We start from the raw sequence: 23,859 nt of genomic DNA, 5'->3' as shown, positions 1-23,859 counted from the left end.
AGTTTTCATTTTGCCGGGATGTCGTTGTCTTCTGTACCGTGTTTGTTGTGTCCTGATTTGGAGAGTGGGAGTAAGAACTGCCCTATGTCTACTTACCAGCTAATTTCTGTACTTCCCCACCCCCCCCCCCAGCTCCTAATTATCTCTTTTCTTTTGTCACTTTAAGCCCGGCCAGCTCCCTGGGTCCTCCAGGACCAGCTACTACAAAGATGCGTGTGTTCTCCTCTGTAAAACTGCTCCTTGTTTTGTGTTGCTAGGCTACTCCCTTCCAGCTGCCACTGAAGAAATGCTCTGTGGTGGGAAACGGTGGGATCCTGAAAAAGAGCGGCTGCGGCAAACAAATAGATCAAGCAGATTTTGTCATGCGGTAAGACAGAAACCTCAATGACACATTGTCCCCCTTCCCCCCACGAAGTCTCAGACTTTTCAAAGCTATTCAGTTGCGATTAATCAATTATAATTTGCCTTGTTTCCCGCTCCTCCCCCCCCTTTGCAGGATGCTTTACACAAATGAATTGGGTAAAAATGTGAGGAGAGGCAAAAAAGAGAGTTTCGACTGGCTTCTGCAAATGGGTGTGTAGCGTGGGGGCAATCTGCAGATGGATGGGTTCAGGTTGTGGCAGATTGTTCAGCGTCACAGAGCGGGAGTGAAAAGCTGTGTTTAATGATGCAATCTTAGGCAGGGTCTCGTCCTGCCATGTTCTCTGTCCTCTGCGACTCTACATGTCATCATATGCAACCCGCTGAACTCAGGATGAGTAGATACTGACTTATGGGGCAAGGCTTAAGAAGTAATTTGGAGCAAACTAAAATGTTCCTGTGTTTTTCTTCCCTCAAGACTGATTTCTTGATGACTGTCTGAGGAAAGGACAAACCTCTTTCCCTGATGCAAGTTTTCTGGGATTCCTCCTATTTCCTTTCCCTGTAGCCTTCCTGAAGTTACAAGAACCGTCAGAAGGGGTGTTGAACCAGCTACTGCTTTCGTGATTGAATTTGGCACTTCCTTGGTCTGCATTCTTTAAGGAAGAAAGACAGAAATTAGTTCCTGCCGGTTAAGCATGAACAAGAAAAATGCTGTGGGGGAGAAACTGGAGGAATGCTTCCAAAGAGATGAGAAGTGGAGTTTCTTTTGGTTTTGAGATGGATGCATAATGAACACCCACTTTAGCAAGTCTCCTTATTAGATCCTAATGGCTTATTATAAAGCCATACACATTTGCTGCAAACCAAACAGTATTACTGTAATTTGTGGTTTGCATCTCAAAGACCAAAAATTCATTCAATGTTAAAGCAGAGAAATACAACAAACTAAAGGCAAAAGGAACAGTGTACTTTAAAACATTCACAGAAGAGAAGATGTAAGGCACAGGGGGAGAGAGGCAGTGTGCTGATTGCCATTACTGCAAAACTCCTTAGGTGTTCCACAAACTGAATATATGAAACTGCAGGGTATGTACCATGGTAATATTATCTAGGTGCAACGTGAAATTGAAATGCTGTAGGAGCAATCAAGTTACAAAAACAGTGGAAACTTTTTTAAAAAAAACAGCAGTTGTTGTAGCTTGATCATAAAAATCCTGTTCTCTCCAGGGAGGATAAAGCAACCATTATCTATACGGAATTTATTTTGAATTGGAAATAAGTAATAGGGAAAATCCTGCAAAAATCCCAGTAGCTGCCTGCAGGCTGTATTATGTTAGTGATGTACAGCCATATTTATGGAAAATGTTTCAGTTCTTTTGGGTTAGAAGCTAATAAACCACTACAAGAAAATATTTTTATAGCAGGTGGAAGACAGGATTTAGTTGATCTTTTCTAACTCTGATTTCTAGAATCAGAGAGCTGAGAGAGAAAGAGCATGATAGCGACTTGCATAACAGCTTTCATTCTTTTTCAAATAAATTTGTGTAATATCTTTAAAGTATTTATGCAGTGTGAAGTGTCATGCCAGGTTTTGCCGTTGTTCTTTTCTTCCATTCACAAGGTTTTTGATTTCACTTCAGCGTATTTCCATAACCTCTGTCATCTGACTGCAGCCATCTTCTCTGATGAATTGTAATCACTAAGGTTAATTAATGAGTTTAAACTCATCTCGTTGCTGAGCATCTTCTACAAACACAGTTGTACCAACATAGAGATTAAAAGAGCAGCAGTTTTCAGCCCCTAAGGCATAGCACACTGCATTTACAGTGAAAAAAGTGCATGGCATATGGTCTACACGTTTAGGTATTGTGGTTGTAATAGGCTCTTCTTCTGATACCCAGCTGATTTTCAAGTTTGTAATTGTTATTTCTAAGAAAAAATTTTGATTTGCCCCCTCCCTTCCTGCTAATGCTTATTCTAGGAGAGAAGTGTGGGGTACTAAACACTAAGCAGTGTTTTTTGTTTGTATTTTGACAGAAGAGACACATTATCTTGGCATTAGATTTTGAAGAAATATTTCTACATCTCACATTTTTTTTCTTTCCCTCAACTACTTTCCATGGCTCTGCTGTGGTTTGTACATCTCCCAGAGAGAGAGTTTCTCTCTGTAAAATATCAGGGGATTGTGGGGAGTTCTGCGAGCTGTTTGCTGCTGAATTTATTCCAATACTAGAAGCAGTTTGTCACTATTTCAAGTTGACTAGTGGCTGTCCAGGTTTGGGGAGGGCAAGTTGTTATCTTTTAATCACGCTGTGCCATGCCATCTAGTCATACCAGCCTGGCTGGAGCTGGGGAGGTTAAATGTGATGGCATTTTGGGCTTTGTAGACAACTCTAGAGAAACATGGCTTTCAGCTGCCTTATGCAATTATTATCTCAATGTTGGCCAAGGTGCCACAAAGGAGTAAAAATGAATGTTTGCAGTTACATCTTAAATTCATGTTAGTTCTTACTGTTTTATATATGTGCATATATAAGATTCTAAAATAGCTAGATAGTCACATAGCATCTATCAAATGCACATGCATCAGCCAAGTTCCCTGGATTCTCTGCACCTGCGGGACAGACTTCGGTCTGGGCCAAAGCCAGAAGAGCCGTTTCTGCCTGGTGAGGGTTGAAGGATCACAGAATCACAGAAGGTTAGGGGTTGGAAGGGACCTCTGTGGGTCACCCAGTCCAACCCCCCTGCCAAAGCAGGGTCACCTACAGCAGGCTGCACAGGACCTTGTCCAGGTGGGTCTTGAATATAGAATCATAGAAAGTTTTGGGTCGGAAGGGACCCCTAGAGGTCATCTAGTCCAACACCCCCGCAGTGAGCAGGGACACCGCTAACTAGATCAGGTTGCTCAGAGTCCTGTCCAACCTGGTCTTGAATGTTTCCAGGGATGGGGCCTCCACTATCTCTCTGGACAACCCGTTCCAGTGTTTCACCACCCTCATTGTAAAGAATTTCTTCCTTATATCCAGCCTAAATCTACCCTGTTTTAGTTTAAAACCATTACCCCTCGTCCTGTCACTGCTGTCTCTACTAAAAAGATTGTCCCCACCTTTCCTATAGGCTCCCTTTAAGTACTGAAAGGCTGCAATCAGGTCTCCCCGCAGCCTTCTCTTCTCCAGGCTGAACAAGCCCAACTCTCTCAGCCTGTCCTCATAGGAGAGGTGCTCCAGCCCTTGGATCATTTTTGAAGCCCTCCTTTGGACCCGCTCCAACAGTTCCATGTCCTTCTTGTGCTGAGGGCTCCAGAGCTGAACGCAGTACTCCAGGTGAGGTCTCACCAGAGCAGAGTAGAGGGGCAGAATCACCTCTCTCGACCTGCTGGCCACGCTTCTCTTGATGCAGCCCAGGACACGGTTGGCCCTCTGGGCTGCCAGCGCACATTGCCGGCTCATGTCCAGCCTTTCGTCTATCAGTACCCCCAAGTCCCTCTCAGCAGAGCTGCTCTCGATCCTTTCATCCCTCAGCCTGTATTGATAGCGGGGATTACCCCGACCCAGGTGTAGGACCTGGCACTTGGCCTTGTTGAACCTCAGGAGGTTCACACAGGCCCACCTCTCCAGCTTGTCCAGGTCCCTCTGGATGGCATCCCGTCCTTCTGGTGTATCAACCGTACCACTCAGCTTGGTGTCATCTGCAGACTTGCTGAGGGTACACTCGATGTCTCTGTCCATGTCATTGATAAATATATTGAACAGCACCGGTCCCAGTATGGACCCCTGAGGGACTCCACTCGTCACTGGTCTCCATCCGGACATTGAGCCGTTGACCACTACCCTTTGGCTGTGACCATCCAACCAATTCCTTATCCACCAAACAGTCCACCCATCAAATCCATGGCTCTGCAAGTCAGAGAGAAGGATGTTGTGGGGTACCTTGTCAAAGGCTTTACAAAAATCCAGATAGATGACGTCCATTGGTTTTCCCTTGTCCACCCTTGTTGTTACACCATCACAGAAAGCCACTAGGTTGGTGAGGCAGGACTTGCCCTTGGTGAAGCCATGCTGGCTGTCTCGAATCACGTCCCTGGCCTCCATGTGCCTTAGCATATCTTCTAGGAGGATCTGTTCCATGATCTTCCCAGGCACAGAGGCGAGGCTGACAGGTCGGTAGTTCCCAGGGTCTTCCTTTCTACCCTTTTTGAAAAGGGGCTCAATGTTTCCCTTTTTCCAGCCACTGGGGACTTCCCCTGACTGCCATGACTTTTCAAATATCATGGAGAGTGGCTTGGCAACTACATCAGCCAGTTCCCTCAGGACTCTAGGATGCATCTCATCAGGTCCCATGGACTTCTGTACGTTTAGGTTCCTCAGGAGGTCCCGAACCTGGTCTTCACTTACAGCTGGAGGAATTTTACCCTCCTGGTCTCCTTCATGCCATCCATCGACTCGGGAGGGGTCTCCTTCTCCAGAGAAGGAGACTCCACAACCTCCCTGGGCAGCCTGTTCCAGTGCTCCATCACCCTCAGAGGGAAGAAGTTCTTCCTCGTGTTCAGGTGGAACTTCCTCTGCTTCAGTTTGTGCCCATTGCCCCTTGTCCTGTTGCTGGGCACCACTGAAAAGAGTCTGGCCCCATCCTCCTGACACCCACCCTTCAGATATTTGTAGGCAGTTATAAGGTCCCCTCTCAGCCTTCCCTTTCTCTCATTTTACTCTTGTAGCTGTTTCTACCTATTGAGTTGGAAGATCTCAGAGGTGAGAGGCACACACAAGCTGCTGTGCCTGTTAATGATTTTTTTCCCCCGACCTAAAGACTGGGTCTAAGTCATATTGGTCTTCTAAGACCCATGTGTTCCACTTTTCCAGTTAGAATCATGTCAAAAATGCTGGCCCGACATGCTGTGCTGGTACTTTCTTCTTTCCTGCACATGCATGTACTTACTCCTCAGTACCAGGACCGAGAGTAAGACAATTAAAAAGACCTTTCATAGGACAACTCTTTTGTTATCTTGGTGTGTTGCTCAACACAACCTGCACAACACCTGGCTCTCTGCTGACCTGTTGAAGAAGATAATCTGAAAGGCCAAGAAGTTTCTGTCAACCAACACATTTCTTACCAAGTTTCATCTGGGTACTCAGACAATTTCTTAATATTTCATGCAGAATAAGCTGGGAATGAGATTTGGTGATGAAAGGAATTATATGTGTTTAAATAATGCATCTGGGACTGGCTTGTGAAAAAGAACTCACTATTGAGACACTAAGATGATAAACACTAAGGGGAAATTTTGGTTCTTCATAGTGCTTTTAAATAAACTTGAACCAAAAATGGCTTCATAAAAGCTTGCCCTGTGAGTTTGTGTTTATTCAAACCAGAGAACATTAAACTGTCATCTGCCAGAGGTCATTAATGCCATCTCTCTTCTCTGAGGCAAATCACCTATATATCTTGCTTTACAAATATTTGTTTGACCTGCCATTGAAAACTGCTGCTGAGAGGGTTTTCCAGCCTCTCTAAATAGTATTAATCTGATTAATTTGTATCCTACCCACTGCAGACCCAGGAAGCAACTGATTGCCGCCTTTATTTATTTAAGTTTATGTAAACCTTTCTCGATTTTTGAGGTTTTATCATGCTTTATGCCTGGGAATTAAACTTCCCCTATGCTTCTAGTCTGTCTTTATTTTTTTTTTTTTGTCTTCTCAATGGTTGCATTTTCTGAAACCTCTTATTTTGATTCCTCTTTTCTGGCTTCTTTTTAAGTTGTCTGGCTTCTCTTAAATTGTGGTAGACCAAACTAGAAGCTGCTGCCTAACTGAGATCTCAATACATTGTGCACATCTTAACGTATGTAGTCATGAGAAGGAGGAAACGTTCCTGGAAAGTTTATTTTTCTTGGTGAACATGGTTGAATTCAACTATGTTTTATATAGATGGGGCTTTGCTGTCCTTCTGCTTGGCATTTCCTGATGATGTGAAGTGAAGAATAAGGTTTTGAGACCTTGTATTTGTATGCAAATTAGCACTACTGTGTTTTTTCTCAGGGCACGTGGGGTGTTTTGCATTAAGAGTATACCATGTGCACACTAGTGACCTCTCTGGGCACTGACATGGCACAAAACCATGACATGTGGAGGTGTGGCCAGGAATTTGTGCAGCCTTGTTTGCTGCTCTCTGCCGTCGCAAGTGTCTGGATCCCTTCTCCGAACTCTGCAGAGGTCAGTGAAAATGCTAGCAGAGGCAACGACTGCTGTGGGAGCAAGGGCTTTCCTTGTGCCGAGACTGATTTTCCCAGAGTAGCGGAAGAGTATGGCACCCTATAGTACAAGAGCCCAACAGTTTCTGCAGTTGCCCCTGGAAAATGCGGTAAAAACCAAACTGCAGCTCACCTCCCCCACTTCTGCCTCTCACTAGTGTAGGAAACGGGCCTCTGAATTACTAAGATAACAAACCAGATAAGGAACTCGCTGTTGTTGGACTCAAGGGTTTCACGACTGATGCCGGCTGCCTGGAGAACGCACGCAGAAGAGGTGGAATGCTGCAGAGAACTTTATGGTGAAGACGGTGAGAAAAATGATGTAGATCTTCACAGACATAAAACCTGCAGCAAAGGAACCCATGTCTCAGTGGTACCAGGAGAAGCAGCCATGAACATGAAACAACAGCTCTCTGCTCCGCTGCCTGCCCTCTTCCAGTGCCAGGGCCTCGTCCTGCGTGGGGGTGGTGGTCTGCAGAGCTGCAAGCAACCATGGGCTGCCTGTCCCTCTTCTTTAGCGTCTGCGTTTGCTGAGCATGCGCTCTTGCTGGGAGTAGGAAGAAGCAGGAGCTGGTGCCCGAGCATGCTCCTCGCCTTCGCTTACCTTGTGCGCTCCTTCTCTGTGCTGCAGGAAAACAATAAAACCAGCATGTGCAAATGGGGGTGTCTTGATTTGGTGGTTAAACTTAAACATCGGAGGGAGAATTTGGCTATTGTAAAGCTCCCATTTTTTTTTTTTTTTTAAAAACCACAGCAAAATCCCAAAACCCAGTAACATAAAAACCTAAAAGTCTTTTTCTGAAAAAAATGAAAATTCTACTTGTCTCTGAGAATCCTGGTTTCATACTTGCCTTTTAAGTATTAAAAATATTGTTCATATCTTTGATTTAAAAAGTTGGACAAATTGGAAATGAAAAATATTTAGACACCAGTTTTTGGTGTAATTTCCATATATTGAGTAGATTTCTCCTGACTGTAATTTTTGGAGCAGTGCATAGGCTTGGATACTGTTTGAGTGTATTTTCATCTTTATCTGCTGCACCTTCCTTCTTCTCCTAGGCCTTTAGCATGAAGCATTTAGGACCGTTCATTGTGTGGAAGTTTTCTACTTCTGTTTTTTGGAGTCTTGGCTCTCTGCTTTCCGAAGTAAATTTGCTCAGTCACTTTCTGTTTACTACGTTTTCACAGCCTGTGAGCAGAACAGAGATGCACGTATTTAAATAGACACTTAAAATGTTTCTCTGTGTTTTGGTAAATTTTGTGCACTGAAGATACCCCAGAGTGTAATAGTGAAAATGCCAGTCGCCTGTTGTTGGCAAGATCTGTAATGCTTGTAATGCCACAGAGTGGTAGCAGTCTGGAGCCTGATACTGGTGAACAAGACAGAACAGAGTGAAAAACAGAACTTTTGAAGAGTTTGGAGGAAAATCAAAAAAAAGTTTTGCTATAGATACTAACGTCCTCTTCCACAGCTTTTCAGCCTGTCAGAAATGCCAAGTCTATGTCTTTGTTTTTGCGTAGTAGTTACGTGAAATCATCTCTGCAAAAGGTTTTATTTCTGTATTTCCTCACAATCTGGTACAGAAATATCCTGTTGTGCTTATAGGTGTGGTGCAGTAGGGAACATTTGTAGTTTGGTCTCGTATTTATACAGCACGTTTGCATTTTCTGACAGCTTGTTTCTTTTTATTTAAAAATGCAGACTAAGAAAGACTGAGGTTGAAGCCTGTCAGTGCTGAACATCATTTAAAATCTTGACTGTCTTTCTGTGCACAGGTGCAACCTTCCTCCTCTATCCAGTGAATACAGCAAGGATGTCGGATCAAAAACCCAGCTGGTGACTGCAAATCCCAGTATAATTCAGAAAAGGTAGAGTTCATATTGTTCCTTCTCTGGTTGGGGGAAACAAAAAGCAGAATGCTTCATCTGTGTTATAGATATTAGTGCATCAGAGTTATGTTCTTTAAGATCTTCTGATCCTGGAAAAGGATCTGGAAAAGATGAAATGGGCAATGGTTTGGTGTTAGGTGAAATAATCCGAGACTGAACCCCTGATAGCACTGTTACCACTGAACCACTGTTAGCAGGGAAACTAAGGGAGGCTGGCTTTTACAGAGTTACTTCTTCTACCGTACACCCCGCAGCGCTTCCAGCTCCCTCCCTTTACCATGCGCTGGGCACGTGCCAGAGGTGCTTTGGCTGCTCCCAAGCCAGGCATCTGCTGCTGGGTGGCCCAAACTACTCTGTTAATGAAGGTGCTGATTTGGGTTTCTCTTTGCTTCACCACTGGTAACCTCTAGGTCCTTACTGTCTTTGTATTACTTGTTTGATACTGATTTATGGGTACAAATGTGATTAGGACAGAACTGATCGGCCGGTTGTGATCAACAAGCCTCACTTTCTTAGGAAACTGGGACAAATTTTTGTTGATTATTAGAGTTGGTTGAAATTTTCCAAATGTCAGTAGCTGATGAGAGAGGGGAAGGGATGAGGGGGAGGAGAAAGTCAACACCGTCTCTCTCATTTTGCCTTCCTGAATTTTAATTGCTATGTTGTTTGTTTGTCACCCGGAGTGAGGTAGGCTGTTCTTGGGCAGAACAAGATCTGGTTGAACAGAACGAGAACCTGCCACGTTCACTGAAAAGCACAGAGAAAAGGCATAAACCAAGGGGATAGACAGGAAATGATTAGGCGTAAAGAAATGTATGATGTGGGTACTGGGAGGTGAGAGATTGTGAAAGGAAGCAAAGCAGGGAAATGAAATGAATAATAGGAAGCCAGGTGTTTTAGAAAGAAGAAAGGCACAGACTTGGAAATGGATGTTTGATGGTATTTAAATGTAATAGTTTTCCTCTCTATCAGGAATTGAAGAGTTCTCTGTGTTGTGTGTGGAAAAGATGACAGTCTTTGACAAAGTAGAAAAGAGAGAGCGAGCAAGAGGGAAATGGAGTAGTGATCAGCTTCAAGAGCTGACTCCAGGCAGAGAACGTCTGAGTAGGAGAAGGCACAGCAGTGCTTGTGGGATGAGATCAAAGCGAACCATGCAGAATTGGCAGAGGATGGCACCAGGTGCCAGGCGAGAAGAAGGAGCTGCTCAGGGAGGTGAGCCTGAAGATGGAGATTCTAAAAATCCTGTGGGACTTAGGTGGCTAAGGAGGTTGATTTAAGAAGTAGGGTGAAATGGCCAGAACATCCCATCAAGGAAAGGAGATCAGTTTGGCCGTGGCATTTTGGATAAAAGGAAGAGGAGCAGTGTGAAACACAAAGCTTACAAAGCATTTTAATAATCCTCTGCCTTGACAACTGTAAACTCATGGATATTTATTATGCACCCTCCTCCATCAAGGCCTAGAGTGGAAAGCTTACTGTACTTAGTATTTTTGCACAGAAGAGGGAAAGGAAAAAAAGAGTTTTAGTGATGCTACAAGGAGACTGTGGAGCTACACTAGAGAGACGGTGGAGTTATCCATCCAGAAGGAAGGGAAGGAGTGAGCAGATGGTTGAAGAAGCAGATGGAGAGAATGAAACTCTGCTTTGTGAGAGGGAGATATGACAAGGAGGAGTGGAGAAGGAGGGAAATGGGAAAAGTGAAAGGGATGAAGGAATAGATGGGGAACAGGAAATGGGATTGTGTTCAGTGTCAGTTTTCAAAATGGGTGGATGATAGCTGCGATGTGAGACCTTTGATGAGAAAGTAATGTGGGATGTATATGCATGTGTATTGATTAGATAAGGAGATATAAAACCAGTAACTGAAAATGAGACAGAGAACAAATTCATAGTGCTGAAAATTGGCAGAAACCTCCTCTGAGGCTTGGAGCTCTTAAGAGATCTGACACTTTGTTTCCTCAGGAAGAGGAAGAGATTTTTTTTAAAACAGTATTTTACTCATGTTTCCTGTAATGCTATGCAAAGCCATTATTTTACCTCCTGTGTGTTAAGTTAGAGCTGGAAAAATAGATGAAAGCTTGGAAGTTAAAATAGAAAAAAAAACTACTACTCTGTCAACTAATAATCCATTTCTATGGAAAGAAGCTTTTTAAGGAATTAAGACTGCATAGAAGTCCAGACTTTCATGAAATTCAAAGAAATTCAGATTGGTGACTGGTACGTATCTGTTTCTAAGCTGTAAGTTAACTAGCCTCACATAATGGTGTTATTCATTATCATTCTTCCCCTCTACTCTTGTCGTTACTTTAAGGAGGTTGATGTTGATGAGGCCTGACATCTCAATTATCTCTCAAGTGTGTTATGGCAGATTTAGTGAATTGGTCCTGCATCACCATTCATGGCTTCTAAAAGATTTATCCTTACCAGATAATTTATGATGAAGCATGTTGGATAAGGCAAAGTTGTCATACCAGGAATGTGGAGTTAATTTTCTGTGTAGTTTTAAAACCAGAATGATTGCCTTTAGGAAGCTAAATTGCTGGCAGTAATTGTTGCTGAGTGATATCTGAGCTACCACCATTTCCCTCTAGACTTAGAGCCTTGGGATGGGAGAGTGAAGATTTTAATCTGGGAGTACATTGGCTTTAAAGATAAATTCTAAACATTGTCTTCTGCAAAACTTCGAGGAGACAATTAATAATGAAAATATTAGAGATCAAGTTCCTACTCTGTTTACAGCAGGAAATGTGACTGTGCAGGCAGTACAGTTTTCACTTGTAAAATATTGTGCTCAGTTCTCATTTGGGTTAGAAAAATGATGATGAGTTTCCTGACTTTGCTTCATATGGTACAGGAGTCCTCACAATGGAGGCATTAAAATAGAAATTTGCTGGGCTGACTAAAAGGACTTGTGATGACTGCTCCAGTTTCTTTTTTTGTCTAAAATATTTCACAGGCATCTCCCTTTAATTAATATTGGACCTCACAGTCCTTTGAGCCTGTGTAAGACTGCTTTTTCCACTTTGCATTCAGACCTTGCCTCTCTGTCAAACACTGGTTTGAGGTTGCAGTTACCACTGAAATGTTTCATAGAGCTACTGCCGGGGCCACTGCGACATCTCCCACCCTCTACCCCCCAGTACTCTTGAGGGGCTGTTGATTTCTTTATGTTTCCAGCACTCCTCTACCACCCCAGTCAGCTTGGCTTTGTCTCTAGGGAACCACTTTGTAGGCAGAAGATTATTCTATATGTGTCCTGGGTTTGATTTTCTTTCCATGAGTAGCTGCTGTGAGTTCCTGCTAGGAAAGAGGCAGTGCAGTGACGAGTCCTGTGATCTGCCTGCAGCCATTCTGAGACTCTGGGAAAAATCAGCAAGGTTATGTCATTGACAGTGATTGTTTGTTTCTGTATTTGGAACACTTGTCTACAGCTGTGGAGAGGGACTAGTCAGTGGGTAGCATGGAAACGTAAAAATGCTTGAATAGGTAGTGATGTTTTTCAACCCACGGCACAAGATTTTTGACTAAGAACTGCAAAGAGTTATTATTTGGGATGTGGATATTGTGTGTTTCTGAAGTCACTGGATCTGGGCTGTTAAAGAGAAGCAAATTCTAGCAATTTCTTACCATCTTCAACAACTCTTGCAAATGTCATGTAATAATACTCTTATCTTTTCTCTAAACTTTAATTCAATCTGCAAACAAATGCTGTTTGCAGCAATCTTCCTTTCTAGTCACCATGTCTGCTTACTCTGTCTCACCCAGGCAGACATACATCATCGTTAATGTGGTATAGTAGTCCATGTAGATGGTTTCCCAGCATTCAGTATGTTTCAGATCGACTGATGTTTGTTGGTGAGTGTTTTACCCACGAGCTGCGTGAGTGTTTCTGACCTGTGTAGAAATAATCCCATTAGGACATGGCACAACAGCTATGGTAATGTTCTTTATTTGCCATAATTCAGCATTTCTGTAGCTGGGAGAATCATAGAATCGTAGGTTGGAAAAGACCTCTAAGACCATCAAGTCCAGCCATCCACCCAACACCACCATGCCTGCTAAACCATATCCTGAAGTGCCACATCTACACGTTTTTTGAGCTCCTCCGGGGATGGGGACTCAACCACCTCCCTGGACAGCCTGTCCCAATGCCTGGCCACTCTTTCAGTACAGAAATTTTTCCTACTATCCAATCTAAAGCCCCCAGGGTATGTAACACACACCTTCCAACGCTGTCTTTGAGACGCGATCTGATAATAGGATGAATTGTGTGAAGCTTTCTCCCTTCTCCATTCAGGGTGCTGTTATCTTGTGAGCACTGATGGTGTGGTGGAAGGAAGACACGTTGCACCTGGGGGAGAGCAGGCAGCCCTGCAGCTGCTCAGGGGGCTGCTGCGGCTGCTGGCAGCTTGAGGAGTGGATGGGGGGACTCGGGGTTGCTGCCCTTGCAACACCTGCTGTGTGATGAGCAATTAGATCTGCTCCTTTCCCTGGAGAAACCCCTCCCTTCCTCCTAGTTGCCTTGGAAGGGAGAACTCGGACTTTTCCGCTACCTGAGCTCTGCGTGCTGGAGAGCACGTCAGACCCTGGCAGGGGCAGAGGGTGGACTGATGCTGCTGGTCTGGCAGGAGAGGAGAGCCCTTCTGCTGAAGGGAGGAATCGAGGTGCCCATCCCCACCTCCAGCTCTCCTCTACAGCTGCTCTGGCCCCGCGCGGGTCCCCGAGAGCGGGAGCTTTGTGCAAGCTGGGCTCGGAGGCACCGCTCTGCGCCCCTGTTTGATACCCCCTCACCGCATCACCTCAGTCCTCTTGGATGAGGACTGGGTCATTCCTGGATGTGTCTAGGGCTTTGGAGTTTACCATAATTAGGTTCATTATGAAAATTTCTGTGCAAGTACCTGCGCTGTCAGAGACAGGGTGGGGGTGTAGGTGATCCATGTTTCTGCTGCTATGGCGTTTCTACTAGGGTGTGCCTTGTTGCTTTGAATACAAAAAGAAGTGAAGGGTTAGTTGAGGTGGTATCAATCTTCATTCGCTGAAATGTGGGTGTTTTTATTTGAGTCTTTACAGTGGAGTCTCTCAACAGTTGTTTAGCATTGGCAGTGGAAATAGTCTGACTGAAGCTTGCATAACCAGATTTAGGATCAGCCATTACACTTTGCAGCTCAGTATGAACTTCCATCACTGAATGGGAACATTTTATTTTTGGAAAATTAATTCACTTTTTTGATCTCTGCGATGTTTGACAAGTTTTTGCTGCATCCAGTTTCCTGCGTTAAAGCAAGATGAAGGAATGAGACTAAAGGCTAACAAATGCAATGATTCTGCCTCTGAGCTTTGAAATGTCAGTTAAATATCGCTGCTGTTTATTAGGTTCCCACGAAATTTGAGTGGGATTAATTTTGTTTGCCAGTTCTCCCAGCATCTTAGAGCCAACTAATAATCTTTCCTGGATTCAGTCCTGAAGACATCTTTGAATCCAATTGACTTAAGGTGTTACGAATAAAAAGATGGAACTGAGGCAGTTATTTAATTTGATAAAAACTTCGTTCATCTTTGATTAAACAAATGTACAATGTTAAGCCTGCTGCTGGCACTCCTGAAAATGGTACATGAGAATTCATCTTGACTATGTCTCCATGTAAAAACTATATATTCCTTTCCTAGGTAGTTACATTTTAATTTGGTAATTGCAAAAGAGCAGAAAAAGAAAGGAAAAAAAACACCCATAAAATAAATTACTGAAGGAAAACTCCTCTTGCTCATCTTGTCCTTTCTTTAGGAGTCAGATGATGAGAAGAGCTTTCCGTGTGAAGTCATTTAATCACCAGATTTTAAATATTTCACATAGAGGTTCTTCTTTCATTCCTAGTATCTGAATATATCTCAGATTATTTCACTGAGAAGTACTCCAAAGGCGTAAGAATCATTGTTTTCATTCACATTGCAAAACTGCCCTTTTATGTTCTTCTGCAAGAGTCTGTGAACATCTGTGCCAACAGCAAAGGGATAAAATTTCTGGGAAGCGCTTCTTTAGAGGCAAGATTATAACAAATCCTTCTGTATATGGAGGTTGCTTGGAGCCCTCTTTGTTGGTAATCAATCTTTTCTCTAATACAAAATTCCTTTAAAAGCTTTAAATTTATTAACAACTGAAGGTTTAGTTTCCCTCTGTGAGGAACACCTATTTTTGTCCTCATTTGAACAAAAAAGGAAGCAAAAGTGCGGTGATGGAGAGGACTTGCCAGTGTTACCACCAGGCCAAAGGCAGAGAGCCAGGAAAAAAACATCCAGAATTTCTGACTGGCTTTTGTGACTTACTAGCTGATGAACAGAAATATGTGGAGTTGTAGCAAAGCCATGCTGTGATTAGGACAGTTTCATGCCATTATAGCCATGCTTTGACCCCATTTAAATCAGTGGCGTTTACTCTCTTATCTGTTCCCTCTCTCCTCTTTTTTCCAGTATGGAGAGGATTATAATCAATTTTAAAGTAAGAAAAGTATATAGAATACTTTTTAAAAATGCTAATCTATTAATCATCTGCTTTTTACAGATGGGATTTAGATGAATTTTCCTTGAAAAGCTGCAGAATTTGGCTGCAAAATCATACTTTTCAGTGATCTAGAAATCCTAACCTATATAGGGACACTTATGTGGAACAGTCTTTTGCAGTCGAATCAAACCTTCCCAGATAATTTAATTCATTTGAATTAAACGCCATATGTACAGCTCCAGTTTTAAAGTCAGCTTTTGAAATCATAACAGTACATCAGTCACACTGAAAAGCATCTATCTTCCTGCTGCAGATGCAGAGCCGATATCATCTAAAGTGGCGCTGCAAATATGAGTGTTAGAGTTCAAAGATATAGTGAAAATTTAAGCTAAACAGAATGCCACCCAGAAAGAGCAAGTGTAGAGTCCTGCACGTGGGGAGGAATATGCGAAAAATTGGGGGAGTTATTGGCCAGGTCGCATTTCTGCTGAAGAGAAGCATGTGGTGTTAGGTGAGTGATGGAGCATGAATAGGCAATGTCCTACTATTGAGATAACAGCAAATGCTGTGTTGCCTTATCTAAAGAAGTGTAATGCATGAAGAGATATAGTTAAGCTCAACTATGGCCTCAGCTGGGGTACTGTACTGGTTTTTGCACTATGTGTTCAAAAAAGTCCCAAGTCTCAGTGTCAACTGCAAAGCACAGCGAAGAGCAGGAGGAGAGAGATCTGTGAAGCCAAAGCCCCATGGAAAGGACTGTTTGATCTAGAGGTGTCTCAAATGTACCAGAGGCTTCAAGGAGAAAGGTCGGGTGCTGTTGATGAGATGAGAAACAATGGGTTGAAATTTTGGGTTAGGAAGTGAGAACTGAGAGGAAAGGTGGTTTAATCTGGTAGGAGAGAAGAAGGCAGCAGGTACAACTGAGGAGAACTGTAACAGTTTCCCGGGGGTATGGTTAGCTAGGGTGGTGGAGCTGAGTACGATATCTCATCAGCAAAATCCGTTGCTAGATGTTAGGAAGAACTTCCCAGAGAATGTCTATAAAAGTCTCCATGTTACAGTAATTTAAAGGGCTAATTGATAAGGGGATGAAATGGGAAATTACAAATGAAATGTCATGAAATCACGTCATGCTTTCTCTTAAACAAAAATACATGTTTTATTAGTAATTATCATAAAGCAGAGATAGAATATACCAGGATTAAAATAATCTGTTGGGATTTCTGACTGAAACATCCTCAAATTTCGGTTCTAATGTGTATTTATTGTAGAATTGGAGAGCAATGGGATGCATTATCTTACATGCACATTTGTACGTCTCCTACCTTAAACTGTGGTTTTGATGATAATCATAGTGAGTGGCATTTTAATTGCAAATCTTTGCCTTACCAGAATCACCAGTGCTTGCCCATATGTGCTGATATTCATTAACACATTGTCTCACACATTTTCAATTCCTTGGCAAGCCATTGCAGGAAGACTGTTGCTTTTCACCCCCCCCTCCCCCCCCCCCCTCCGCCCCAGTGTCTTCTGAAGACCACTGTACTGCAGAGTGTGCCAGCAGAACCAAGCTGAAAGACAACCAGCTGTCTGATTTTCCATTATTAGGTTTGTGAAATGGGAAAGCTATATACGTCCTTGAGCAAATAATGCTTTTAATTAAGGTGATTTTTTTTCATCATTGTATTGCTGCAGTAGGGCTTGATATGAGAGCTTCTAAATCCTCATGCCAGTATGTGGAACAACATACCCAAGTACCTTATGCTTAAGTATGTGAGTAAGATCTTCAAAGTCAGTGGAATAACTTGCATTGTTCTGTTGGATCAAGCAATTTAGTGTCTTGTAGGAGCGACCGAAGTTTGTTCGGGATAACACCCCAGAGATTTTTAAGTGCCTAATCCATGTTTAGGTAACTATTCTTTCTTTGCGGTCTTTGGCTTTAACCTAGATTTTTCCACCACTATCCCTATCTTTGATTTTTTTCAGATATTGATTGCAAAGCAAACTTATCTTTTTTTGAAGATACAAGGCACCCTGCAATCTGAAAGACTGAAAATAGCGAGAACACAGAATACTACTTCTCTGCAGTCGGTCAGATTGTGACATTCCCACTTTTTCTTTTGTTCCTGTCTCTAAAAAATAACTTTGACTGTTAGCAGCATCTGCAACCATGTGATCCCTTAAACGTCAAAGAAAGCCTCCAAATTCAGCGGTCAAAGGAGCATAAGAATTATCCTTATGGGCGTAGCCGCAGGCCAAAAGCTTGAGGTTAAGCATAGGTGTCAAAGAGGCAGAGAGGTTAATTAGTATCTATTTTCTCATTAAACAGTGGAGGGGATTGCTGGGAATGAGAGAATCTAGCCGAGAAGGCTGGTGGGTTTTATTCCTGTGCTCATCTCTGCTGATTTTGTGCAGACTTGTGAGATCCCAGCGCTGCGGATCTGGGGCAGAGGCTGACGGGCTGTGTGATAGGTTATTCAGCGGTCGTCAGTCTGGGCAGCAAGGTGGGTTGGGAAACCAGTTGCTAGGTTGGTCAGCAAGAGCTTGTGCCTTAGAAGCCTCCTCACTCTTTTTATTTTTTCACTCTCAACTGGGGAGGACAAGATCTGGCCAGTCATTTTCAGATAGGATTTGTTATAATAAATGCAAAAGTATTTGAAATTTTTTTTCTACTGACATTTTGGTTTTCACAGACGATAATTTCCATTCATATAATGTCTGGAAAGATTTGCTTGTTTGTTACCAAAAGGAATACTTTTCTCAATAAAAATTTTAGGACGTTATTTCAATGTGAATTTCAGTGAGAAGGAATCAGTAGGACTTAGAATAGACGCTGAAGGAAGGGACAAATGGAGAGAGAGACGGCAATGTGGAGTCCTTTAGGGGAACAGATTCTCTCCTGGTATAAATTGCTGTCACTCCCACTGCAGTACTTTAAATGCACCAAAAACCTGACTTGGATTTTTTTTTCTCATCAGGGAGGGTTGGCTCTGGCACTTGTGTAGCCTTTGGCTGGACTTGCTTTCCAAGCCAAAAAATCCCAAAGGGTGTGTGGATGAGATAATCTCTTCTTCCCAGTCTGATCTGGGGTCTGGGCAGCCTTCTCTGCCCACCCTCAGTGGAGCAATTATAGCCCATCCTTTGAAAAGGACACATAGGCATGTTGATTTGTTGGAAAACGTCACTACTAAGAGGCTGCTAGTAGAGGCAAGGCAGAAGCTGATGCTTCATAGCTAAGCCATTTGGTGTAGCTTTTAACTGGAGACTTTTCAGCTGCAGGTGCCAGTGCTAGTTCTGTTCTAGCCAGCTGGCACCATAGATGCTAGCCAGTGTGGAAATCGGAACACTTTTTGGACCCAAGATTGGTGATTTCTAATAACTGGGTTAGTACTAGTATGTGTAGGTGTCTCAGCACCGTCATCTTACTGACGTTTACTGTGTAGACTTAGCAAGTGGCCAAAGTGCACTTAACTAGTTGTGAAGATAGTCTCACAGAAACCCCCAAATTACTCCTAAACAGTTCAAACCTAGAGAAAATCCTGTTACATCCCTGAGAAATATAAAGATTTGTCGACAGTTGTTTTTTGAACTATTACACTCCCTCTAAGCTGGATGTGGAGTTTAAAAATCTAGGAGTGTGAGGTTGTGACTCATGAAATGTTTTTTGTAAGCAAAACCGGAGCTGATTAAAAGGACAATTGGCTTGAGTCAGAATGTTAAAAAACTGCTGTGTCTTTCTTGCACAAGGATACTGTTAAATTGCCAGAAATGAGTCATTGTAAGCATTAGAGAATGTTTTTCATGATCAGCCTTTTATGTACGATAACAGAAATAGAATAATTTTAAGTGAAAACACACCTCCTTGTAGAGGTGGGTTTATTTTATTTTATAGTGAAACTGCTATTTTTCTGAACAAACCCAGTTGTAAAAATTGGCATCTGCATTTTATTGCTTTTAGTTTACTTCTCTAGAAAATTTGGGAAGTTGACAGCTGTCAGATTAGTGTTTTCCTTATATTTGTTTAGGTAAATGTTTAGCTATAAAGATTCTTGAAGGGTGATACACTCGCTTCAGATGCAACTGAACTACCGGATCATTTTGTGTGTAGGTTAATAAGGCATGAGAAGGCATAGGTTTATCAGCGAAGGTTGGCTGCTTTGGTTAGATAGGCAGACACGGGGCTTTTGGTCGGGTTGCTCTGCTGGGCTGCCTTCTGGTGCTGATTCCTGTGAATATTTCATGGTTTCTCAGAGCAGAGAAAAATCTGTTGCTGGAAAATTGAAGTTAGCTATGAAAGGATGCCTGTTGCTCTCTGCATGACACAGTTCTGGTGTCATTTTGGGTCAGATGAATACTAGGAACTAACCCTGTCTGTGAGATTTTATGAAGATCTGATGCTGAGCACTTCTACCCTACCTCTAAAACCGTGAGGAAATACGTCATTGGTTCTAAGGCAAAGGACAGTGTAGTCAGGAAAGCTTTCTGAACAACAGTCCTTTGAAGAAGAACTACTGTAAAAAGTTGACTGTAAAGGGATGGAGAGATGATTAGAAAGAGGAGGCAATGGGAAAAGGTGTCTTCCTCTAAAAGACCTCAGAGTTTTCCTTCTTCAGGAGGGAAGATTCAGTTTTAGATATTCTGATACCATGTTTATTCCCCATCCATTTCCTCTGCACAGAGCAGACCATGAAAGGAGGCTGTGAATGAAGTTAATGTGCTGGGCACCTTTGAAAGCACAGTGGGGTGACTGCCCTCTTCTACCATGCTGATGTCCATCGTTTTGACCAGCTCATCTGCTGGCAAAGAGGAACTGGAAATAAGATTTTTGCTGATAAGCTTGTATGGACTGGGCAGTAAACTACTGAAGTGCATATACCTTCCTGGTAGCTTCATGTCTGCTGCTGACAGAGGCTTATGAGGGAAGGAGACAAACTCAACTCTAGATGGACATGTCTGTTCTCCAGCTGCGCTCCTCATATTAGATGTATCAAAATCATCATGTGGGCCTATTGAATTTGGTGGCTGCTTTGAGCCAGAGATACAGTAGGATCTATTGTCAGTTCAGGAACTGCTGTCTTGGAGACTTGACTCCAAGATCTGGTATTTTTTCCAGTCAGGCACCGCTGACAAAGGAGGAGGGAGGAACTATCATTTGCCTCTCTTCCATTTAGTGTAGCAATAAAGAAATTGTTCATTTTATGTTACTAACTCAGGCACTTTGTGTCTTGCTTTATTTCTGCAGTATCCCGTGAGGTACAGCTGGTTGCATGTTCTTTTCTGGAGGGCTGATGCTACTTAGTACAGCCTCATCCCATTTCTTTCTTAATGCGCCATATTAGGAGCTGGATGTTGACTCACTGTGTTTGATTGCTTGCTTACTGTTTGCCCTTTCTATTCCTTGGATTTGCTACTCTAAGTACAAGAATCAAACTGGTTTTGAGGAAATGTATTTGAAATGTTAAAAAATTATTTGGAGAGATAGAAGAAACAGAGCATGAACAGCAGAGGGGAAGAAACAACCTTTTAAAACTACCTAAATTGAATCTTTTCTCTTCTATAGTTTTTTATTTTCATTAGTTTCTCTGTGGCATGACCAAAGGACAACAAATCTGAACACTACATGGTAAAGTGAAAATTGTGATTCATGAAGTTCCAGACAAGAATTTTGCAGTAAAACTCTGAGAAGTTGCTAGAAAACTGTTAAAAGTGGAATAATACGAGACCTGCAAGGCAATACTCTGATATCATTGATGAAACTAGCATTTGAGAGACTGCAATATGCTGAAAGAAAGAGGAGGATGTAGGCTAGAGCAGGTCTAGGGCACAACAGTAAAGGAGTCAATGCAGCGAAGAGAAACATTTAGTCTTAACAAAGGTTTCAGAATGGAAGTGAAAATGGAGGACAAATGGATTAAGGGATTTTTAGGTAAACCAGAAGTTAGAGGGATCTGGTGAAATTTTTTTCAGGAGTTTCTAAGTAAATAGCCAGAGCAGTATCAGAACCACTAAGGAAGACTCTTCGGGATTTTTTTTTTCGCATATTCTCAGTGGATGGTAAAAAAAGGAAGAATAGTACCTGTATTAAAAGAGTGGGGAAAAAATGAAGGACAGAAGAAATTAGTTTTTCTGACTTAGTTTAGTACATGGAAAGAGAGTGGAAATGGTTCAACACTGAGGGAAATATTTAGGTGTTTTAAAGGGCTTTCACAGGAGGCATCAAACAAATTAAGTGGCATCATCACTGAGGAAAAAGTATCATCAGGGATTAAAACCTATTTTCAAAGCCAAGGTGTGCAAGATATGAAAGTCAATTTTTCAAGCCTGTCTCAGAAAGTTCTGAGCTTCTTCTGATACTGATCAATCTATGTTGCATAAGAAGCCTTGAAAATTGTAAATAGCTTAATTCTGGAGTGTGTTTTTAAACTTGGAGGGAGGGGGGAAGAAAGCATCAACCATCTCTACCCACAGACTCATTACTGTTACATTAAGATGTCTTTGGAAGAAGTGTTCTGATTTTGTTGTAGGGATGTCTGTGTTTCACTTGTGTGCAGACTGACAGAATGAACTATTTATTAGGTATCTGTGTATATGCAAAATTTCTGGAATTTATGGAAGCCAGCATTTAAAAATGGCATAGCAGGCATAAAAAGACAGATTAGTTTTTTACCAGAATGGCCCTGTTTTGTATTTCTCTTATGAGTTAGTTTAATTTGTGAAGAAACATAAACTCAAAACTGGAGGATTCAGTTAATATATGACCAAGTCACAGTCTATTCCTGGAAAACTCTTTGGAGACCTTCCAGGAGGAACAATATGGACGTCATTGCCTCAACACGTGAATATAGCAGGTAGTTTCCTCTTTATTCATCATGACTAGAGTTTTGCTTCCTTTGATGGTCCAGAAGCATGGCCAGTATCTTCTGAAAAGTAACAGTAGTTTTCTTGTAGCTGTAGTAGTTTAGGGCTATAAAAATTAAGGTCTGGAGGAAGAGAGAATATTACATAAAAATATAGCTGAGCGTTTAATCACACAGAAGGCCTTCCACAAAACATGAACAAGGAAAAGTACCAAATTAAACAACAGCACTTCTGAGAGCTAGTTCTGTTTTTTAAGATGAATCAGCTGGTCTAAGACACTACCTCTCCCTATAGATCTTGTCTTGTTTATCTGCTGGAGAGGTGAAGTCATAGGCCTTTTCCGTTCTGCTTTGCCCCATCCATACTCTGGCTGTGTAGCAACAATAATCCTGTCATGAGTTGACCTCAGACCTGCAGAAGTCAATGAAGCCATGCCTACACTGCAGTGAAAGAGCTGCTTCCAAGAAGCAGATGGAAGCCAAGGTATTGCCTCTGTTCTTCTGGCAGTCTGGGGCTCTTCCTTCATGAGTGTTTTGTGTAATGCAAGCCTGATTTGGTCCAGAGGATGCATTTTGGTGACTCCTGAAGTTGGACTCACAATTTCATACCATAGAAGAAGGACAAGCCTGGTTTTGAAGGTGGTCCTGGACTAGCAAAGAAGAGACGGTGAGTTGTGGTTGCAGAGAGTTCATTTAAGGGTTTCCCTGGGCCTTGGAGGAGATATTCTGCAGGGCAGAGGAATTCAAAGAAAGTGTAAAGTGTGGCCTACAGTAGCATCAGTTGATCTGCATCCTCCACCAGGGAGCTTAGCAGCAGGAAGCCGTCTGCAAGAGGGTAAGAGGACCTCAAAAAGTGAATGGTAGTGACAGGGGAGACGGTCTAGTGATGAAAGAAGTCTTAGTGTCAGTGAAGCTCCTGGTGTGGTTTTGATTGTCCAAATGTAAATGGAGAAAACATGCATCAGAGGTGTCTGCATTTTGGGATGTAATGTGGGAGGCTGTCATAATTATCTGTAAACACAGAAGACTGTTTTATCAACTTACGGTTTCGTTTTTTTGCCGAAGCTAGAAGTACCTTACAAGGACAATGTGTCTACTGCTTGTCTGCTTGGGCTCAATGTGAATGAGGAGTTGCATTTAGTTTGGACCAGTAGAAAAGATAGGGCTAGAGGAAAGCAAGAAGGTGATTAGGACCAAAGGCTGCACAGTAAGCTGAGAAATGCTGTGAATGTGTGGCATCAGCCACTTGTCTGGGCTGGGATTCCCCTCGTGTGCTCCATATTCCTTCTTGTCGTTTTCCCCACGCGGTGGTGAGCTGAGCTGGGGAGTGTACCCATGTGTTTGAACTAAACCACAAAGACTTCTCCTGACTTCCATGGGCACATAGGACATACCAAGGGATAGTGTGGCAGGTTGAGTTCTACCTCTTGTCAGTTTTGTCATCCCTGCAAGACTGGAAGTTTTCAGTGCGCTTATTTGCATTAATCAGAGATCCCTGCCACACAGTACTAGATGTTGTCTGAAGAAAAGACAAAAAATTGGAGCAGGACAGCTCCAGAGAACTTGTAATGGAAGTGAAGGACAAAGAATGATGGTACAGAGACACAGAGGAGCGCAACAAAGCAATGCAGTTTGGCATGACTAGCAGCAGCCTCCACGTTACCCGAGTACTCTCTTTTTTCCCGTAAAGCCACTTCGCTGGTGCAGAGGCTGGATTTGGTTTCCTGCCTTTCACTGTGCTATTCTTATGAACAAAAACCTGCTTCTCTGACACAAGGCAAGAAATAAGAGTGGCCTCTTTGAACTTCTAAAGAGAAGAACTTACATTTACATTAAGAGAAGCCTTATCTTGAGTGCTTCAGAGCAACTTCCACCAAAGTCCATAGATACTGTGGTATCTGCAATCTGGCTGGTCTGTACACAGTATTCACATTTTCTTGTTTCAAATTGTACTTAAATAGCAAACACCCAGTTACACGGAGAGGTCCAAAGAAAAGTCTATG

At 42.6% G+C, this 23,859-nt stretch overlaps 1 protein-coding gene across 1 annotated transcript in view; it reads left to right on the top strand.

The window, feature by feature from the left end:
* The window catches only part of ST8SIA1 (ST8 alpha-N-acetyl-neuraminide alpha-2,8-sialyltransferase 1), a 145,185-nt gene that overhangs the window by 69,110 nt on the left and 52,216 nt on the right, over window positions 1-23,859 (top strand). The window contains exons 3-4 of the mRNA XM_075439669.1: window positions 258-367; window positions 8,390-8,482. Of these exons, the coding sequence (XP_075295784.1) occupies window positions 258-367; window positions 8,390-8,482 (203 nt within the window). The remainder of the gene's footprint in view (window positions 1-257; window positions 368-8,389; window positions 8,483-23,859) is intronic.

This window comes from Opisthocomus hoazin, chromosome 1, assembly GCF_030867145.1.
Source record: "Opisthocomus hoazin isolate bOpiHoa1 chromosome 1, bOpiHoa1.hap1, whole genome shotgun sequence".
Classification (NCBI taxonomy): Eukaryota; Metazoa; Chordata; class Aves; order Opisthocomiformes; family Opisthocomidae; genus Opisthocomus; species Opisthocomus hoazin.
The sequence above is the reverse complement of the archived record's forward strand: the minus strand, read 5'-3'. Positions and strand labels throughout refer to the sequence as shown.